The 21490-nt window shown below is 44.7% G+C and overlaps 2 protein-coding genes across 3 annotated transcripts; both read right to left on the bottom strand.

Moving 5' to 3' along the window:
* Nucleotides 1–96: 96 nt before the first annotated feature.
* mroh1 (maestro heat-like repeat family member 1) lies at nucleotides 97–14783 on the bottom strand. Of its 2 annotated transcripts, XM_029129202.3 has the most exons (44): nucleotides 14734–14783; nucleotides 14470–14615; nucleotides 13819–13950; nucleotides 13576–13738; nucleotides 13176–13274; nucleotides 12865–13016; nucleotides 12564–12704; nucleotides 12389–12481; nucleotides 11878–11956; nucleotides 11371–11484; nucleotides 11221–11294; nucleotides 10991–11113; nucleotides 10797–10904; nucleotides 10528–10672; nucleotides 10383–10423; nucleotides 10035–10176; nucleotides 9796–9848; nucleotides 9375–9482; nucleotides 9161–9280; nucleotides 8942–9064; nucleotides 8673–8819; nucleotides 8410–8436; nucleotides 7209–7331; nucleotides 7024–7103; nucleotides 6642–6783; nucleotides 6349–6444; nucleotides 6118–6222; nucleotides 5828–5963; nucleotides 5625–5737; nucleotides 5321–5473; nucleotides 5175–5231; nucleotides 4934–5031; nucleotides 4675–4840; nucleotides 4397–4566; nucleotides 4155–4292; nucleotides 3919–4033; nucleotides 3637–3783; nucleotides 3460–3526; nucleotides 3253–3374; nucleotides 2987–3136; nucleotides 2746–2880; nucleotides 2483–2585; nucleotides 2288–2353; nucleotides 97–2205 (listed from the first exon to the last, which is right to left on the bottom strand). In XM_029129202.3, exons 1-44 carry the CDS (start codon nucleotides 14753–14755, stop codon nucleotides 2129–2131), a joined length of 4911 nt encoding a protein of 1636 aa, XP_028985035.1. In that variant the 5' UTR covers nucleotides 14756–14783; the 3' UTR covers nucleotides 97–2128. The 2 variants fall into 2 exon arrangements, with proteins under 2 accessions (XP_028985035.1, XP_028985036.1); XM_029129203.3 differs by lacking the exon at nucleotides 8410–8436.
* Nucleotides 14784–15616: 833 nt separating this feature from the next.
* Nucleotides 15617–21189, bottom strand: ncam3 (neural cell adhesion molecule 3). Its single transcript, XM_029130377.3, has 16 exons — nucleotides 20773–21189; nucleotides 20463–20534; nucleotides 20176–20373; nucleotides 19958–20095; nucleotides 19739–19879; nucleotides 19551–19668; nucleotides 19234–19388; nucleotides 19009–19148; nucleotides 18803–18938; nucleotides 18556–18723; nucleotides 18368–18488; nucleotides 17970–18099; nucleotides 17716–17884; nucleotides 17439–17634; nucleotides 17139–17267; nucleotides 15617–16890 (listed from the first exon to the last, which is right to left on the bottom strand). Exons 1-16 carry the CDS (start codon nucleotides 20840–20842, stop codon nucleotides 16869–16871), a joined length of 2103 nt encoding a protein of 700 aa, XP_028986210.1. The 5' UTR covers nucleotides 20843–21189; the 3' UTR covers nucleotides 15617–16868.
* Nucleotides 21190–21490: the final 301 nt, after the last annotated feature.

Genomic DNA, 21490 nt, shown 5'->3' on the forward strand with positions numbered 1-21490 from the left:
GACTTTAGTTAGATCAAAATGAGCACCATTACACCAACTAGCTTAGAAGAAGCAGAAGTAGTCTAATAATCTGCATTCACAATGACAACGTGCCTGTTTTCTTTTAACCAATTTTTTTTATTTCTTTATTTTAAATACAATGATTGCCATTATTCACTCTTCTGCTCCAGTAACAAATGAAAAGTGACATGTACGCATTCACACCAACGCATTCCTCCACCCAAGCATTTCAAATGCTTCAAACTGTGCCTCCACACACTGAAACATTCATTAACAACATAAAAAACAGGCAAAGATGACATGAAGAATTATGTCAATCATACAAAGCTCATAACATCCTTAAAAATTAAGAATTTTCAATTCACCCTAAACCAAGACACAGTGTTAGAAAGTGCTAGAGAATGACTGTATGTACTGTAGAACATCTGATACAACAAATACAGATCCAAGAGCAGTCATAGATTTAAGAACATTTCATTTACACCCCTAATGTCAGATTCTATAATCACCAAGAACAAGAAAAACCTTTGACCTTCTGCCAGAAGGTGTTAAGAATGTTAAGATTCAAAACCTGCATACTCACATTTAATTAAACAAAAAGGGATGCACAGAATACTTCATTAGTCTCTACTGGACAAATCCACACATGTGCAATCTAACGCAATTCAATGCAGCTGCTCTGACACAATACAAGCATATCATCTCTGTATTGGCAGAGGATGAGCAGCCCCAGGGGCACAGGGGTACCTAATAAAGTGGCCACCACGTCTACTAAAACTAAATATGTGATTTGGCATCAACTGCATGGCTAGTTTAATTTGACTGGAACTGGCTGTTTCAGGACTTGGTGTCAATATACCGCATGAAGTAAAATGAAGGTATCAACTCTGCGTGAACGGTGACTGGGCTGCTGGGTCAGGGTTAGAGGTCTGATTTGTTGATTGCTCAGTGAAAATGGTCATTTTACAGCACAAATGGTGTTTTTGGAGACGTTTAATCCTAGCAGGGGCAGTGGTCAACAAAAAGCTTGCAGGCTAGTCCCATGTGTTCTTCTATAGACAACTAAAGGTCCTTTACAGGTTAAAAGGTTCCGTTAATGGGTTACAATAGCTCCAGTACTCTCACGTTCTGCTGTGATAGAGATTAAGAGGTTGTTATTGCTGAGTGGTCTGAGTAAAGTAGAGGTGCTGAAATAAACCATGCTGCAGCCATTTTCTTTTGAAGACATATTCGAGACACAGCTAACTTAACGTCCTGCCGTAGCTCCTGTGCACTGATCATTAAATTTATTTTTCCTTTAGCCAAATTTTCCTACTGTACATCTAATATACATGCTTCTGACTGGATCTGGAATGCAGCTGAGCAGCAGGACGGTTGGTCAGAGGTAAAGACTGTCTCTCTAAACTAGAGATTAATAACTCAAACTAACAACCACTGACAAAATGCTGGTACAAAGACACACACACACACACACACACACACACACACACACACACACACACACACACACACACACACACACACACACACACACACACACACACACACAGTCAGTCTTACTTTAGGAGTTACATTACATTACCCAGAGTTAAATTATATGAAATACTACAGTCGTATTTCCGATGTTATGATTTCCACGTATTTGAATAATTTATTATTATTACTACTACTCTAAAAACCTGTTGCTAAGTTTAACCACATTTATTTAAGTATTATCTGGTGTTGTTTCGCTAACAGAGCAACAGTCTTTGGTCACTCACACACAGTAAAGAATTAACGCTTCTTTTCAAGTACCGTAATCAAGTGTACAAAAATCAAAGCTAATCAAAGCTGCTAGTGGTAAATGTGCGTGTGTTTGTACTGTATGTGAATTATCAGTATGTTAAAATGATTTACAACACAGTTTGTCTTCTGGCTCCAAACTTATTCTTGTTTTGGTCCTTGTTGTGGCTCAACAGGTGATGCAGTAACATTTGAAATATTTCTGAATCACACTTTAAAATGTTGGGCTCCTTGTGTTTTTATAAACATGGATCCAAATCATGAATGTTTGTCATTAATGTAGCTGTGACATACTGTACTATGACTGATGGGAAACACTGATATTTATGTGTAAGACGTCCATGTGTCAGTGGAAACGTCCCATGGCCTCAGCAGCCTTCACTCTCACCACAGGATCAGGATCCTGAAGCAGCGTCACTAAACCTTTGGATGAAACAAAATGTCAAAAACAAATTAAACAAAGGTTTCAATTTAACCAACAAATAAAAGCTGTAAACTGCATCACCTTTAGTGATAATAGCCATGTTGAGGTGGGAGAGATGCTCTTCTGGAAGATTCCCGATCAAAAACCCTGATCATACACATACATTATGATCAGGTTACATCTGAACAGCTCACTATGCAACGTGAATGTGTGTTGTCATTTTCATAGTAAATCTTAGCATCTGATGTTTATAATACAGTGGTGTTGCAGTCCTACCTATAAACATGGCAGCTCCTGCTCTGATCTCAGGCCAGTTGCTCTTAAAGAACTGAATGACTGCTATGTGGTAGAAGTTCAACATGCCTGGAAAGTCCTGGATCTAGAAACCACAAAATAGACAGTTACCTTCCTATAGTGCTATGGAACCCAATAGACAGCTGAGAGTGGAATCTGACTTTGTAAAAAGCTTGCAGAAATCAGTGGTGAACTTTATACCCGCTAAATGAAAACAAAAACCCTGCTGGTCATTTGTGTCTCACCAGGTACTTTGTAAGGTCATTGATGAACTCGCCAAAGTGCAAGCTCTTGTCCTCGTGCAAGTGGTTCTGAAACATGGCAGTGATCTGCTCTGATCCCACCACAGGAGCACACACGTGCATCGCATACTTGCAAGCCTGAACGTGAGCACATGACAAAGTTCTTAGCAGACAAGAATGAGGCGGTTAGCATTGAATTCCTCATCTACTATACTGTATGTTTGCATATGTGCAAGGCTCCTACCTTAACCACCTGAGGGTTCGGGTCAGCTAAGTGTAACAGCAGGCTGACCAGAACGCTGTGGATCTGGTCTTTGAACACTGCCTCTCCTGAGCCAAAGTTGGACAGGTTTCCCATGAGATGGATGGAAGCACAGCGGATGTCGTCATTCTCCTGGATGAGAACAGAGCCAGAACGTGCAGTCAATGCTATGCATGTCTTTATAACAAGGTACAGTATTTTTCATGCATGCTATATAATCATAAAATATTTTTAAAGTTTAAACCTACACTTTCCAAGAATGGTTTAATCTTCATAAAGATGTAGACAACCAGTAAGTGGACATTCTTCTTGTCCAGGTAGAGCAGAACTTTAGACAGACCTGACATGGCCTCAAGAGTAATCAGCTTACCTGCAAGATGATCAAACAGCATTAAAATATATATAGTAGTCGTCATAGCAACCACCATTTTGCAAACCAAAGCACATGACTTTACCTGGGTCATCCTTCTCCTCCATACCAGAACTCATGGCTGCCAAAAGCTCCTTGGCATATTTGTTCACCTGGCGGGAAGCAAATGGGAGGAAGCTGTGAGTGAGTGACCGAACAGCTACAGCAGCACACAGTGTATAGATGATTTACCGCTGTGAACATGTGTGTCTAGGGTTTGTACCTTTTCAGGGGATCCCACTGCTATGTTGCCCAGCCCTCGCACCGCCAACATACGGACAGTGCAGCAGGAATCTGATATCCTCTCCATCATGTTGTTCATTAACACATCTATCAGCATTAACTCTGTCACCACATGATGATTTAACAGCTGGAAACGACACAAAAAAAATGTTGTTATTTAGGTGTTCTACATTATTAATTTGGATGATGATAGCCGAACAAAGAATTATTGTCCATTTGACTCAGGTGAAGTAAAATATCAGTGTGAATATTCCATAGTTACCTCAGAGAAGAAAGCAGTGACAGTGATTCTCTGACATTCATAAATGTTGTTTAACGATGGACACAGACACTCTACAATGGCCGGTAACCTGGGACCAGCGTGTTTGGCCATCGCCCTGTAGACGACACAAGCCAATAATTTAGCATATAACACTGCTGTTAGTTCACTCGTCACAGCATGTGTTAATGTGAAACCACATCCACCTTTCCTGCTGTCAGAGTTTGATTATATTGTACCTCGCAAGTAGTGTAACTCCAGTAATGTGTGTATTTGGTTCCCTCATTGCATCCCAGGCTTTATCCTCATCCAGTTTTTTTAACACCTCGTCTAACTGGGCTCTTGCCAGTAGGATTCTCAGTGCATCAGCTGCTACCCTGGATCAAGAAAAAAAAAAAAGGATGCTCAGACTCCTGGCAAACGCACACAAACATTATCTGTGTCTGATGCTACTAAAGTAAAAGCATTACTAGACACACACCCTGCCACATGGACACTAGCAGTCTGTTTGGTGACGCTGTCTTTGGGTGCTAGGACGCCAACGCTGGCTCCCAGTCTGACGGTGAGACAGGAGAAGAGCTGAGGGAACAGACTGACGGCTGGCTCCTGACTCTGGCCATTCAAGAGCAGCTCTTTGAGACCACATGTCATCTGAAACAGAAAACAAAACACCCTGCGGATGAACTCACATAACAAGCGGACTGAAAAAAAAGGCATCATGTCTAAACAGCAGTGAGTGTCTGTAGATGAACGTCTTACAGCCAGGGACTGATTTGTGGCCACTTTGGTTGTTCCTCCTCTTATCATCGACTCCTTCCTGTCTACGTAGGGAGCCATGATGGCAAGCTTCTCCATCACCATCTCAATAATCTGTTTGGCTACGATGGGATCAGCTCCCAAAGCCATCCACATTTCACTGGTCCAACTGGAAAGAGAACGAGTCAACAGGCGAAGTGTTTAGCTCAATAAAAACACTTAGTGATGCTGTTTGTGTACTTTTCTAGTTTTGTCTACTGACCTGTCATAAGGAAGTGGTTGGTTAACTAGCGTATTAATAACAGTCTGTAGATGCTGAGAGGCAAGGATTAGTACAGTCTGTCCTACTGCCACTCTCACCTACATACAGATACAATGAAACAGAGAATCATTCTTAAGTTAGGTTGATGTTGTTAAATGAAGAATAGATGCTCGTTATCTGTGAAAAACGAATTAGCAGGTAAGACACAGTTGCAGAACGTCACACTAATGTCTTTTCTTACCTGCTCCTCTGTGATGTTCTGCAGACGCACATGCAGCACTTCCAGCATCTCTGGGACCTAAAAAACACAACAAACACCACAGACAATTGTAACAATCAATATTTGTGCCGGAGTTAAACAGTTGTGTGTGTTTGGGCAGGCTTTACCAGCTCCTGAAGACCCCCTCCTCTGTTCTTCAGCAGCGTATTAAGGATGACAGATGAGGCTCTGCAGCAGTTTGTCTGGCCGTCAACCAGCCCTTCAAACAACATGAACACCATCGTCGTCAGCTGCTGCTGAGGCAGACGCTTACTCATCACCTGACATGCGCACAGGGAGAGAATGTATTTATTGCATTACACTACCATGACACAAACAAGCAACATGGACTGAATGGGCACACTAGACAGGCACTAAAATAGAGCAGTTTATTTTTAAGCACCTTGCTGAGTAGTGCAAAGCGTACAGTACCTTGGTAAGGTCAGAGCAGGTCTTATAGAGAACTGAGTGGTCAGGGTTTTCTAGCTTGTCTTTTAGGGCCAGCAGACCGTCCACAGCGTCATCCCTATAATCAAGAGAGAAGCCTGCACACACACAAAACAAAAGTCATCATATAACATTGTTTCCAGCAGAAAAATGAAATCCGGTGAGTAAGGGGCTCTGAGTGTCTGTACCTTCATATCGGAGCTGTATATAAAGCAGGGTGTATATGCAGTCAACGGCAGCAGTGCGTACAACAGGGTGAGGGTCGGAACATCGCGGAGACAGTCGCCCAAGCATGGCTCCTAGGTTGTGGAAAGACACCATGTTCTACACACACACAGGGGAAAAATAGGATGAGTTCAAGATGATCTAAAATAATCCTGCTTAAGAATGAATATCAATAGTCTCAGCCAGTGTGTGTGTGTGTGTGTGTGTGTGTGTGTGTGTGTGTGTGTGTGTGTGTGTGTGTGTGTGTGCGTACCTTAACAGTGAGGTTATCCAGGTAGTAAGCCAGCATGTTAGCAGTAGCACTGACTGCTCGCTCTCTCTCGTGCTCTTGTGTGGAACTCAACCACGATTCAACATGCTGCAATAAAACAGACAGCACGTCAGGAAACACAGAAACTGTGCTGCGCAAAACCCATTACTACTAAGTATTATATGCAGATAAATAGGTGAGACACACAGAACTTGCTTTAACACCAGAACTCACCTTGAAGACACTCTGCAGACCATCAGGTGTGGGATCCCTGGCCAGGATACTCTTCATCAGCTCCTGTAGAGCAGCCAGCGTGTCTTTGTACAGCACCTGCATACATTCACACATTAACACAGTTCATCACCAGCATCTTACGTAATGTAAGACAATAATTTTGTGTATTTCTACAATAAATAATGGTACAGTATAAGCACTTCCTGTAATCCTGCTTAAGGGTTGATGACTAGAAATGTGGACACCTGCGTGTACAGTAGCAGACATGATGTGCACAGATTAATTCACCTCACCTTTCTCTGCTTGGGGTCCAGTATCTCCTCATCTTTAATTTTCTCTGGACTTTGTGTTTCAGGTGGCAGCGAGAACACACCGTTCACACACACCTTTAGCAGGTCAAAGCTCTCATTCTCAGTCAGTGCAGGATCCAGTGGCCTGAAGCGCTAAATGTCAAAGATCAAACCCCGGGAAAACAATCTAAAAAGCAGGAATGCAGTCTTTTTTTAAATCATTTTAGAGACGGCCTATGTTTGTGTTGAGCTGTGCATCCAGAAGCCGCAACTATATATGATTGTAATTCGTACTGAATCAAATGAAGCTACTGTTAGGCCATTAATCATGATAAGCTCACTTGGTAAAAATTATATCTGTGAGTATCATTGACATAAAGGATACATTAGGTTGGCACAAGTTGTCATCACAAGGTGGCGTACTGGCGTCCTCATTGAATCAGCTGGCTCTGCCTTGATAAAATCCTGACCAGGGAGAGACAACGACAGCCAGAGAGATGGGAAAAGTCTGCAGTTATACCTCTGATGATGATGATGAAATGACTTCTCTGCTTTTGTCTTTGTACTGACCAGCATGACATTAATGAGCTCCTGCTTGCGAGAGAAGATGTAGCCTTGCTTTTTCACACACTCGCTGATAGCTTTGCCCACGAGGCCAACGCTCTGGATCAAACTCAGCTTCATAGTCAGGTCCTGGATTAGGTCAACGCGCGTACAAATGCATGCAGACAAAACAAAGAGGAATGAAGAGATGCACAGAAACAAGCAGAAAGAAATAAGAGAAAGTAGCAAAGATACAATAGTTGTACAAGTGCATTGGAACAGTTTGCACAGAGGTTAGATGCATCCATTCAAATAGTTCAGAAGAAAACAATCCGTAATCATTCTACCAATCAAAAACTATTGATTCAAATCAATCCAGCAGGGTTTTGTAGATTGATCCTCCGTGCCTACGGATGGACAGAAGTGTGAAATCAGACTAGTGTGATTAGAGTAAAATAGATTTATTTTCAAAATGCGGCCACCAGAAGATTTAAGTCTTAGGAGTGAGAGTAGAGCTTAGAGCTAGAGGCCTAGGGACATGAAGAGCCGTTAGGATTAAGCAAATAATCACAACAACGCTTTTGACACTGAAGGCGAGTCAACGGTTAGATTAGTGCACCAATACACTATCAAAGAAAGAAGAAACCTAATGCAGATCAAGGAGAGAAAGAGACGGCTGAGTAATAAAGCTGCAATTTAACAATTTTAAAAACACTTATAAAACTACAGACCGACTTTTTAATGGAACTGCAGGTTTTAAAGGTTACAGAACATTTAATGCACTGAGAATGTTTGAGGTTTTGCATTAACGGACTGCTGTAATAAGCCACCCACAGTTAGTCAGTGTCCACACAGTGACTCTAAACATTACTGGTCGTACTTTGACCTTGTGTCTGAATCTCTTACAATATTTCACCCAAGTACAGCAATTTCACTTTCATGGAACATTTTTACATCTAAAATCAGCCTAGAATGTTTGCAGCTTTGTGTTTTGTTCCCAAATGTACTGACAGATTAGTGAATTACTGTGCTAAACTATGCTTTAGGATAATTATATTATACTGTACCGCTTTACTGTATCAAGCTTCTCTTTTTAAGAAGCTTAAGCTCACCACAAGTGTGAACTGAGGAAAATGTTTAAAGAAAGTCAGAAAGAAAGAGAAAGGCTGAAAACTGTAAATGCGAACTAGCAAGGATAATTGAAATCTTTGTAGTCCTGTGACGATACCTTTGTCTCTACTTTTATTCCCAGAACCTGGATGAAATAGAGGTGATAAAGTAATGAGCTACAAACACAGTAAACTGCAAATCACACTTTAAACGCATTATTTTAGTCCATATGGTGAAAGTAATCACACATACACCCGTGCAGCGGGGTGTATGTGGGTGTATGTGGGTGTATAATTATTTTGTGTAACATCATGAAACCTTCTTCATTGTTTGCTCTGCTCTAAGTCTCCTACTGTAACTCTGCTGGCACCTTTACATTACCTTGGTATTAAAGTGTTTACTGATGCAGCTCAGGATGTCTTGATCAATGCGGCTCAGTATCTTCTCTGGTGGCGCGTTCAGAGCTACGTGTCCATAACACAGGATCAATGTGCTTTTCACCTTCTCTACCTCAACATCATTACGTTCCTGAAGAAAGGAAATGAAAATGAGACAGGGACAGTTAGAACAGAACCTCCTTGAACTAGATCTACGGGATATACTGTAATAATGCAAAAAAAATTCATTTAAAATTAATTATGAGTTTGTACTTTGAGCAGGTTGAAGATGCTTGGTGACTTCTTGAAGGCATCTGATTTTCCAAACTCCTCCAGCTTGGCTAGAGTTCCCTCCAAGTGGCTGTTGGCACAAAGGCCAACACCCATTGCAACTCCCTGACAAATACAGACAACAAACACCAAATATCAGACCATAACCTTGCCCAGCTATAAAAACCCACACTGTCATGTTTGACTAAGAAACCAAAGGACCTCTCTTTCCATAGCATCAAGATGACACGCAGTGAGAAGGACTTCCTGCAGTTGTTTTTTAACCACCTCCTTATTGAAACACTGTTGGAGAATCACTCCTATGTACCGATATAGAAAACTCTGAGAAGAGGGAAAACACCAGCATTGTTATTATGTCTCTGTGCTTTACTTTTCCCTCAAGTGTTTTTGTTTGGAGGCTTTGGTGAGCACTTACCTTCTCCTCTAAGGCGTTATTGTAGTTGGAGAGATAGCGCGTTGCCTCAGCGGCCAGCTGACATGACCACTTGTCATCATCAATAGTAGCCACGGTTTTAGACAGGAACTAGAGACATTTTTTAGTTTAGAATGAGATTTCCCCAATCAGGTTTTCTGAAGTACAAATTTCTCTGTGCAAGCCTAAACAATTTAAGTCTTCAGAAACAGCTCAATAACGGACAAGCATCAATCTATTAGTCTATTGCTGCTGATTACTGAGAAATACAAAATGCTACATGTTATGAAAGGAAATAACTTTTTTCCTACAAATAGAAAACAGTACAATACATTTATCTTTTCCAACTATTCACACATTATACTGTAGCTTCACGCATTGTCATTCTGTATAAACTATATAATTTAAACATAGAAAAACTCACCTTCAGCATCTTTTCATCCCAGAGCTTCTTATCCAGACTCTCTGCACTTGACTCTGGACACAGTAACACACAGTCAGTCTAGTGCACTACAGAGGAGAAAACAACAACAACAACAACAACAACAACTGTACAAGCACCTACAACTGACAAACACTAATTACAGGTAGTGCTTAAATTCAGTGCTGTTACTATGTCAAGGTGCAGGACTCTCAGGAACAATTAGATCAACATCTCCATACCTTCGAGTATAGACAAGAGAGGAGGTATTTCTTGATCCCACAGAATCTCTGTATTTGGGTGAATATTTATGCTGAGGACCTGAAGCAGTGAGAGCGATGGAGCGCCGTGACCTCTGCTTTTGAATGGGAACGCTGCATTCATCTGGAAGACACCAATAAAGACATAAACACATGCAGATAAACACAGATCCATGACATAAATAATAAACTGTACAGATTATTCCTTTAAAGAAAGCTAATAAGAATAAAGTAGGTCCACCTGAACAAGCTATTATTTTGTAACTTGTAACGTCGATCTTTAGTCAGTCTGTTCTAAATTCTAGCATTCTGCTCGTTAGTTGTACTTACCAGCAGTCTGATCATTAGCGTTTGAGGAGAGGGCAGGTTGACTGGAGAGGAGAAAAAAAGACACCAGCATCTTATACTCCAGATTAATCAATGCATTTTTAAAGATGGATTTTCATAGTAGAACATATCTTTTCTTTTTACACACCTTCCTGTGTAAAGTTGATTTTAAAGCTGGGCTCATTGTTGGTTTTCTTCTTGCTGCCCAGCACAATCAGACTCTTACAAAGGGGAGACGTCGCATTGCTGTACTGTGAAGGGGTCAGGTAGTACAGCAGCTTAGGCCACAGCACCTACAAACAACAAAAACATGCATAAAAGGGTCACTATAATGTTTTAAAGAAACATTTAATGAATGCAGTGCAATGCAGCTGTACATGGCTAATGAATTCCATTCGTGACTAACACAGTACGTACGTCTTCAAGCCGTCCAACAGTAGTGGTCAGGAGATGAAGCGTGCTGTCACACATTGTCCTCAGTGATTCATTAGTCACCTCCTCTGGATCAGGCGGCCTTTGGCCTCGCTGCAGTCACACAGCAAAACACAGAGTACTTGAGAAAACATAAAAGTACTGTACAACAACAGATAAATAGGATGGACAAGCGTTACCTGATATGTGTCCGGTAATGCACAATGTTGAACTATGAATCGAACCAATAACTCCCCTCCTTCTAACTCCAGGTAGCCATGATGAGCCATGGCGCTGATCACCTGGACCACTCGCTTCTTCACCTGGAGCAGAGAGAGTCATACACAGCGAAAGCTTAGGTTATATTTTTAGCTTTGTGTGGAAAACTAATCCATTTTCATTTCATCCATTCCACCTGAAGGAGAGTTACCTTGTTGCTGTGGTCTGCCATCGGTTGTCTGATGCTTGACAGAATAGGCAGCTTCTTACTTTCCATCGTGGAAGCTGCAACATGCGCACAAACGTTTAACACAGCTCCGCTCTGGTACAGCAGCTTATGTCTCTGAGTGTGTTTGCTCACTGGTGGAGTTGATGAGGTGGCGAAGGACAGCCAGAGATCCCATCCTGCTCCGCTCATTAGTGTTTTCCAACTTCTGAATAACAAATATAACCAGTCGGTCGGGGAAGCAGTTAGCTAGAGGAGTGGCAGGAGAAAGGAAAACATTAAAATTTGAAGGATATAAACTGTACATGCAGATGTGAAGGATATAAACTGTAACAAAACAAAATGGAGAAAATAGAGCACAGACAAGCAAGACAGAAGAAGTGAGCATGATGTTGTTCAGCTGTCACAGTTAACATGATTATCCTGGGGTAGATGCTGAGTTCCCCCACTAATGGATGATCTCATTAGTCCTCTTGTGACTCCATAGAGCTACAACACATAGAAAGGCCTGGTCCTGGTTTCCACACACACATTTGCCACAGATCTCAGCCCATCAATAACTATTTTGTAACAGTATTCAATAACTACAGTAGCATATAAATACATAAGTAGGTGCCAGCATAAAATGAAGAGGTTCAGCACCTAGCAAACTGAAGCAGCGCAGGACCTCGTTGTGGTTCTTGATGGTGGGAGGATTACTGTAATCAACAGGAGCAGACACCTGGGGGAGATGAGGAAACATTACACCTTAACTCAGTATGCGTCTGAGCAGAAGTCAGCTTAATATAAGAGCAGGATACACAAGTTATATTTTAAGTAACCACTGCAGGACAGGACAAAAATTACACAACGTTATGAAAAAACTCCAAATGATCGGCAGCTGTAAGTGCTGAAATTCAGAATCTACAGGACAAACAAATCATTAGCAGAGTCATTGTGGTCTAATGGTGCAACAGTCAGCTGAGTCATCACATCACATCCGATTAAGGAAGTAGTCATATGGTCAATATAACACCCAGAAGTCAACCAGCCTGTTGTAACATCGTCTGTGTTCTTTTAATACAGCGAACCACTCTGTTGCTAAATAGGAAGTGTGACTCACAAGGGCTGCACCACAGTTTCAGTATTCAGGTACAGTAAAACTAACGCATACCTGTTGATGGAGCACAAAGAGCAGAGCGTCCAGTTGTGTCTCCAACACCCTGCTGCCCATGTTGACGGATGCATCAAGCACTTGGCACAGACTCTGGAGCCAGAAGAAGGAAAGGAGCGTGACCTCAGAGGCATCGCCGAGGCTGAAGGGACAATCCTCTGCAGCAAAGACCCACCTTGCTTATCATGTAGTGCTCGCTGTTTTTCTTGTACAGGGACACAATGGCAGGGATGAGTTTGGGAAGTTGCTCCTCCAGTTTGTCCCTGGCCATCAGATGGCACATAGAGCCCACGGCCTCAGCCACAGTTAGCCTCAACTACAACACACAGACATATACAGCAGCATGTCAGAGGACAAGCCCAGCAAACATAATAATACAGTATGTGCAGTTTGTTTGCATATTAAGCCTCCCCTTGATGCTGTAAACCTTGAAACTCCAAACATGTAGTTGTGGTAATGGTGATCTGTTGCCTTACCTTAGACTCCCTGCTTTGTAGCCAGTTATTGAAGAGAATGTCAAAAGCAGCTGAGATTTCGCCGGAAAACGTGTCTTTCCTGACTGTGGGATCTGGAGCCTTGTCCAGGTTGGCCAGGTACTCCAAGATGCTGTCACTAAAATGACACAGAGCTGGAGGGGAGGGGAAGGAGAGAAATGGGAATTTAGGGACAGTAGAAGCAATGTAATGAATCAGCTAAAGACGAAGACTGAAGAAATATCTGCATTCTTTAGTGTTTTGCAAATCAGTTATGACAGTGGTAATACAGTAGCATGTTGGGAGTTTCCTACCAGAAGAGAAGACCCACTTCATGTTGTCTTGTTTGGCCATGTTGAGCATGGGCAGCATGGTGCCCAGAATAGCATTTAGGAAGGGAACCATGCCATAAACTAGAGAAGAGAAGAGAGCATCGTCCCATACAAAATTACATAGAAACATACAGTTCACTGTTTTCATACCAATAATACAAATGTCATATAGTACAAATGTACAAAAATGTGTGCAGAAATTGAAGAAAAGCGTTTGGAAGAATAACAGAAAGCATCACAAATCATTTACCCCAGAAAACAAATCTAGGCTATTCAACGCTCACACCAATTCCAAAACTTTAGAACTACAGTATTTTGATGAAGTGTCAAAGTGTCCAGACAGTTAAATCGGTTGTTTCCCTGACTGAACACATTTTCTCACCGTTGGAATGAGAGAGGTTGGCTAATGTTTGGACCACAAAAAAGTGAGGCAGGACCCCTGGCTGGAACTTGCTTAATATCTCCTCCATGATGTCATTAATGTGCTTGTTACCCACAGCTACCAATATATTGCTGGCTGCCTGCTGCCAATCAGGGACGACCTCCTAAGAGAACCAGGAAGTAGAGAAAACCAGATCAATGATGGCCTACAGCACAAAGGCAGAAAATAGACGTTGTGCTTTACCTTCGATCGCGTCATCTCGTCTGAAGCCAGGGAGATGATGCTCTTTATTTTGGGGGAACTGATCTCCTCTATTCTGCAGCTGACAATCAGCTCGATCGTCTGAAGAATCACAACTCTGTGGCTTACAACCAACTAGGGAGGAGGAGGAGAACAAGAGGTACTATCTATAAATAGTATCTGTTCATCTACATTGAAAAGCAACAACTGCCACATCCTGTGGAAATTAACAGAGATAAATAGAACAAAAATGGACCTCTCAGTACAACTGGGTAAACAGATTAGCGGAGGCCTGTGACTGGCTGGTGTCACTGAAGTCAAGACTGCTGTGCTCGGTAGCTCTATTTTGGTCTGTCAAAAGGCCTGAAGAGATGATGTTGTCCCCACAACAGAAATCAAAAGCATGCAGGACTTTCTCCACAGTGTGATGTGTACAATGTAATAACACACTGTACACAGTACAATAACAACAGCAGCACTACAGGCTGTATGAGCTGTGTGAGGTGAGGTTATCTGGAGGCTGAGCTCAGAGTGGCTTCAGTTATCTGGTTTTGTTTACAGGGACTTCAGAGATTTGTGAATCCTGATGACAGCGTCAGTTTCAGGTGAGCGAAGTGCGTTTTAACAGATACTTGCGCTGAGGTGGAGTTTTACCTTCGGATGTTTGAGGAGGTAGTCCTGACACATGGCTAAGACGCGGTCTGGCTGCTGCTTCCCCAGGGTTAGCATGGACTTTCTGACCTGCTCCTGGACGTCGGAGGCTTTATCGTTGGCCGCGTCCAGCAGAGCCAGGGTCACCTCTAGAGGGGCAGCACAACACAACGGAGACACTGAATCGAACACGCATTGGAAACTTCAGTGAAATGCGTTACCAAATCAAATGGAACAGCAGTTAAATAAAAGCAGAGAGTCGCTCACGTTCCACATCTGTGTTGTCCATGGTGGACAGCAGGAGAGCTGGCCTCCTGGAGCCGATCGAGCCTCCCCCCTGGGGGACAGAAGGGCAGATGTGGTGAAGACACAAACGCGATGCACGCAGCAGTTCATTTGGATCAATGGGTGACACTGTCTGAATGTTTCCTGTTAAGCTAGGGTTCAGGCGGAGCAGATTGTTCTGTGCCGATAAACAGTCTCTTCCTCATCTCATTCACATGACAGGACCAGTGTCTGACTTTAATGACAGCAGCCACATGATGGTGGATTGCATTACAGCAGCAGCACTAAAGCAATGCTTACACTTTACTTATAGTCTGAGTGGCTCCTTACTTGATGTAATGTAAATCTACACATCCTCCTCTGTATAGATGAACGCAGCTCACGTGGACAGTGCGTTAGCCTGAACCTGTCCAGCCGGTGATGCCGAGGTGCTACGTTAACAGCTGCATTAGCATGCTAACTAGCGGCTGCCGCTACGGAAGAGCCGCGCTGCGTCCTCACGTCAGACGCCGCGCGAAAACTGTAACGGCGGGCGCACTTACCAACGCTGGGCGAACGTCCGCTAAACAACAGCCCCTCGCGACAACCTCTGCTGTTATCCGCGTTAGCCCGGATACCAGGCTCCTCTCCGGGCGTCGGGGTTAGCGCGGCGTCCGTCTGCAGGTGTAAACACGCCTGGTCATGTGCTCCCAGTCAGCAGGAACGTATCAGGGAGGGGGCGTTCCCCGAACGCACCACCACATAGATCTGCGACACATAGAGCTGCGGTTCACCAGCTCCACGCGGTACAGAGCGATTTGCTGATTTGCGGTACGACAGTATTCCATTACATCTGAAATGTTTTAATCATAAATGTATTTTATTTATAAGCATACACGTGTCTTTAAAAAGTTAGACTACACTTGAAGAATAACTCGTGACTCATTAACACTTGACCTTTACTACGGTTTACTTGAAGATGACGTGCCTTTATCACATACTGTAGTTATAAGATTTAAGCAGCTATAAACACTAACATGTGATTGTTCAACTCAAGTTATTTTTGCCTGAAGGACTCTGCTTTTCCTCTTTAAGTTTTATGTTCATCATCTGATCGTTTGTCATAAGACAGTTCAGAGCTCACACTAATGTAAACATCACAGCAAGGAAAGGCGGCTCTGGAAATGTGACACTGTTTTTGTGTGACACTGTAAATCAAATACCTTCATAATCCATCTTTAAGTGGAGGTGACAGTTACTCAAGCTTTTATTCAGTTTAAATATATGAACATCGGTCCAAAGGAAAACCAATGTGTGAATAAACCAACAGAAGCAAAATGACACAAAGAATGTTTTAGCAAACACAAAAATCAAGTGTATGTACAACTATTTACAGTGTTGACCATAAGGTTTAGATAATATCCAAACTTATTATCAGTTCAGATAAATAGCAAACATGCTTATTTTTATATTAAAGCACATTCTTAGCTGCAGCTGAAATATTGTAAATATTTGAGATGTTCAGGTGAACATATTTGAATATTTGGTGAAATAACTCATCATGAATACAAAACAATTTGCATATTAGTCTATTTAGTTTGGAATATATGCCTATTATTGCTGGTAATATAATAAATATTGCTGCTGTGTCCTCCCCTGTAAGTGGACAGTCCTAGTTACAGTTTACCAGACAGTGCAAATTAGCAAAAAGTGAAAAATACATGAAAAGTCCCTTTAACTGGTTTTTGTAAAGGTCATATGCAAACATTTGCTTGCATATTTAACACTAGCAACAACTTTACCCTGTAAAAACACAGATATCAAAATTACCCTGTAAAAAAGACGTTTTGTCTTTAAAGTCACGCAGGTGACATCAAGCAGCCAGCAAATACCACAGCTTCCTGTGTGAGTCGGCCTCAGTGCGACCTGGACCCTGGGAGCAGAGGACCGGTTCACTGAGGCCTTGTCTCCCTTCGTCTGCACCGAGGTGTGAAACAGACACTGTGCTCTGAGGACGCTCGTCAGTGTCGCTGTGTTGACCGCTCCCGTGGCAGCTGCTGTAGCTCCAGTGCATCGTTGACCGCAACCAGGTGATTGTACTGTTCATTGTGTGTTTGTTGCTTCTCCACTTTGCAGCTTCATGCGATGTTCTGTGCTTTCCTACGGGGGTGAAAAGAAGCTGTCACTGAGATATGACACACGACCACGTTAGTTGCTACTGATAATATATATTGTGTGCAGAAGTGCAGCATGTCAGTTTTAATAATAATAATAATAATTATTATAAATTATAATTATTTCTCATTATTAATATTTAATCATTTAAAATAATAATTTAAAATCAGATAATACAGCCACCATAAGCACGTTTAGGCTTGGCTTGTGATGGCTTGGCTCAGTTAACGTACTCATGTCTGGTGAGGGGGGCTTTGTCACAGGTGACTTCTTTGAGCTGCCCTCCCTCCTTGGTGACTGTCTGAACCCCTGTGTGCTGAAAACTGCCTCTTGGAGTGGATACACTCTTTAGCGTCACCTCTCTGCAGCCAGGACACACACACACACACACACACACACACACACACACACACACACACACACACACACACACACACACACACACACACACGACTCATTACGACGACAACGCTCTGTGTAAACATCCTCCTCGCAGCGCCAGCACACGCCTCTCCTCTCTCCTCCCTCCTCACCCGTTCGTGTTGCTCTCTCCCTCCTCCAGCATTTTCAGGCCTGGGATTTTCTGTCCGAACAGCTTCACGGCGATGGTCATGAGCAGGCCGCAGCGGTTCCTGTAGCAGCAGGTGGCGTCTACCACCAGGAAGAGCACCAGGAAGATCACCATGACGATGCCCACCACGCTGCCCTTGGTCATGCTGCTCCCTCTCACTGTGCATGGAACAGATGCCTGTCACTGCACTGCTTTACTGCAACCAGCTGTACTTGGTGGAGGAAGTAGGAGACACACACCAGGTTGTTCTGCGGTGGTGAAGTTGAACAGGGCCGGCAAAGAGGAACCGTTCGCATTGACCGCTGTCATTTCCAGCTTGTAGTCTGAGCTGAAGGCCAGGTCTCGGAGGGACACGGAGTCTGTGTTAGACGACAGCTGCAGCTTCGTCCACTCAGCCCCCACTTTGTCCTGGTTGAAAGCAGCACAAAGCCCACGGTAGAATCTAGAATACATGACCTGGACCAACTGACCCGATGACAATCGGACCTCTCACCTGTTTGTATCGCACGATGAAGTGCAGCAGAGGAGTCCCGCCGTCGTCGATCTGTTTGATGGGGACGGAGACGGAGTTGCCCTCTACTTTCACCTCATCAGACAACACCACTGGACTGTCGGGTTCACCTACACAGGAAACCAGGGTCACTTATATAGCACCTAATGCTTCGTAATCAGATTCTGATGTTTATTCATTGGGCTTCATGGGGAGCCGTTTATTATAGCTTTACCTCCTGGGGATGGACGGTTACAGCAGAGTGAATGAACACCAGGCAGCAGGTGATAATGTCGTGGAGGTTATGATGACAGTTGCATGAGAGATGGACACAGATAGTTAGTGATGGCGGACGAGGTGGCAAAGCCTGCTTTTTCTCCAGCGCAGCCGCGCAGCACTTACGGACTCCCTGCGTGTGGACGCTGTGCGAGTCTGAGAACTGGCCCAGGCCGACGGCGTTCAGAGCGGCCAAACGCACCGTGTACGACGTGTACGGCTTCAGCGCGGCCACAGCCAGTGGACCTAGAGATGAATACAGTAAATAGATGACCCGTTTCACCAAGGCGCCTTTCATGTGCAGGCGTTCTACCTGCAGCCGGTACTTTGACCTCGCTCCACTGCTCCGCGGCGCCTCGCCGCCACTGCAGGACGTAGTGCGTGATGGGCGTTCCTCCGCTGACGGGCGGGATCTTGAGGGAGAAGAGGACCGAGGTGGGTCCGGGCGAGGCGGACAGGTGCTGAGGCAGACCGGGCTGCGCTACGGGGCGGGAGGGAGGGAGGAGCCGCGTTACAGTAGCATCACAGCGTCTGTGTGAATACAGGCAAGGCATTCTTACTGTGTATGGCCACGTCTCTTGATGCATTTCCGGACGCGCTGACGGCCATGCAGGAGTAGAGGCCACCATCAGAGGGCACCACGTCCTCTATCACCAGGACGCCGTCGGCAACACGGACTCGGCCCGATGTGGAGTCCTGACAGAGAGGCGGTGGTGTAAACGAGCAGAACCGCCGCTGGGCGTTCGGAGCGGCCCGTCCCTCGTACCTGTATCAGCTTGCGTCCATTGTGCTTGTTGAGCCAGTGCAGCTCAGGCTGAGGGTGACCAGACACGTTGCAGGACACAGACACCCTCTCGCCCACTGACACGCTCTGCTGCTCCGCCGACAGGAACACTTCTGGAGCCTCTGCAGTGGAAATAAATAGAAGCATCGCGATTATTAGGACAGAAACCGCGTTTGTAAAAGGTCACAGTGACACGATGAAGCCAACCGAGGACATGAAGCACGATGGTGGCACTGTCCTCCGCTATCTTGTTCGTGGCCGTGCAGATGTACTCCCCAAAGTCGGCCCTGGTGACAGACTGGATAGTCAGCTGGCTGCGGTCGGAGTTGAACTGATGACGCGAAGGGTCAAAGGTCACTGGCCTGCAAAAAGTGACAGACACAAGAAACATGGGGTGTGATTTAATAACATGTAAACTCACACTGTCCAGATGTCTTCACAGCTCCATGAGGAGGACGAGAGGAACAGTTCAGTAGCTGGTAATAAGTTCACAACATCAACAGGATAAAAGCGTCAGGCCTCACATGGTCCAGGTGATGTTGGGTTTCGGCAGACCGTCCACCAAACACACGAAGGTCGCGTTGGTTTCGGACCCCGCCATCACTTTTTTCACCTCTTCTCTCAGACGCACCTTGGGAGGAGCTGCAGCAGGAGGTCTAGGCTCCGTTATGATGACTCACACACAGAACGGGGACGTTTTATGGCCACTCACCGTTGACGACGACAGACACGGAGAGCTGCGACCCGATGGGCCGCTCTCTGAACTGGGCCTGGCACGTGTACGTCCCAGCGTCCTCCCTCCTCACCGCTTCAAAGCGGAGCGTGTTGTCGGGCAGCTTGCGCACGCGTGCACCTGGAAGCAGCACATGTGGCGTTTAGGTGACGGCGCCGGGCGGCGGATTATTGGGCTCCAGCCGCGGTCACGCGCTACCTTCAGGGGTGAACTCCTGCCTCTCTCTCCACCAGCGGACGAGCACGGCGGGCCGGCCGCTCACCAGGCAGGGCACCACGCCCGCCGAGCCCTCCAGGAACTCGTGGTAGGTTGTGGTGCTGCCAAAAGACGGACCCTCTGTGGAAAAGGCGAGAGAACGCACGCGCTTAGCCGGACTTCCAGCCGCCGTTCGGCGCCTCGTGCACGCGGTAACGCACCGTAGACGAAAACGGTGGCTTTCACGTCGTCTCGGTGGCCGCTGTCGTAGGCGCACAGACAGGTGTATTTGCCTGAGTCCTCCAGTTTGGCCTCTTTAATGAGCAGCTTAGAGGACGTCTCGTCCACTTTTGACACGATCTCATCGTCGTCAATATTTTCTCCGTCCTTCTGCCACGTTATGTCTCCCTCGTCCCCCGCTGCAACACAGCAGGACAGGTGTTTGATAGGTATTTGAACGCACCGCGAGGCAACGAGAAGTCTGTGTTCAGTGAGAAGTAGGAATTACCTTTGCACAACAGGAAGAGCTCCTCTCCCACAGCAACATCCAGCTTGGAGGCAATGATGTTCATCTTGGCATCTACACGACAGAGACTTATTATTTATTGTATTTGTGGCACATGCACAATTTTATTCTGACTGTTTACACAGAATACGCTCTTTACACTGACATAAACTTTCAGATTTCAGACAAAAAAAAGTCAGATACTGGTGATTTCCTGTCATTTTCCGCTCATGATCAGCAGCTGCACGGTGAATTAAAATATATAATTATAATTAGTCTGTTTTTAAATCTCGGACATGTCAACAGATCGTACCTGTGTTACACACCAGCAGCAGCAGCAGCAGCAGCGAGGCCAGTCGGAGGAGAGCTGGTTGGTTCATCATCGTCACCTGGCTGCAGGTTAAAAGTCCTGAAAGACAGATCAATTCTCCAAAAGGCTACAGATCAGACCTGTCAAGCAAACAGCTGACGCTGATTCTCCCACTGTATGATGGTTATGACTGGGGCAAGGTATGGACACGCATTATATACTGTAGGGACAGTAGAGCAGGAATGAGAGGTGGGGCAAAGACCGAGAGGATGAGAGGAGGGGGCGGGGGTCTGTCATCCCTCCATGAACCTCGTCAGCATTACTATCAGTGATTCATGAAGCAAAGGGGAGGTTACGTCAGTGCATCTGCATTCTTTTGTAATTTCTCTTTTTGTTAGCGATTAGAGGCTTCTCTGCATTCTGTATCTCCCTGCAGGCCAACGGATGAACGCAGGGGAAGCAGGAAAGAGGGAAAAGAGACGGAGACTGACGTTTATATCACCAAGGTCCAGAATCTGGGTTTGATTCGTGCCACAGCGACTGCAGATGAATCACAACAGCAGGATTTTGTGGATTCAGTCCAGCTTTTAAGCTTTGTGCTTTATTTAAAAGCTGTGAAATAAAGGAGTCACAAACGACCAAAACAACCCAATGCACATGCGCACACACGCGCACACACACACACACACACACACACACACACACACACACACACACACAC

Source organism: Betta splendens, chromosome 16 (assembly GCF_900634795.4).
Source record: "Betta splendens chromosome 16, fBetSpl5.4, whole genome shotgun sequence".
NCBI classification, from domain to species: domain Eukaryota; kingdom Metazoa; phylum Chordata; class Actinopteri; order Anabantiformes; family Osphronemidae; genus Betta; species Betta splendens.

Coding starts and splice junctions, on each gene's coding strand:
- mroh1 (XM_029129202.3), bottom strand. CDS start 14,755: ATGGACAACACAGATGTGGAAC. Junction 14,616..14,733: donor GGACAACACAGATGTGGAAC/GTGAGCGACTCT, acceptor CTGCCCCTCTAG/AGGTGACCCTGGCTCTGCTG. Junction 3,784..3,918: donor TCACTGCTTTCTTCTCTGAG/GTAACTATGGAA, acceptor TGTCGTTTCCAG/CTGTTAAATCATCATGTGGT.
- ncam3 (XM_029130377.3), bottom strand. CDS start 20,842: ATGATGAACCAACCAGCTCTCCTCCGACTGGCCTCGCTGCTGCTGCTG. Junction 18,100..18,367: donor GTCCACACGCAGGGAGTCCG/TAAGTGCTGCGC, acceptor GGTTTCCTGTGT/AGGTGAACCCGACAGTCCAG. Junction 16,891..17,138: donor GCCCCCCTCACCAGACATGA/GTACGTTAACTG, acceptor TCACCCCCGTAG/GAAAGCACAGAACATCGCAT.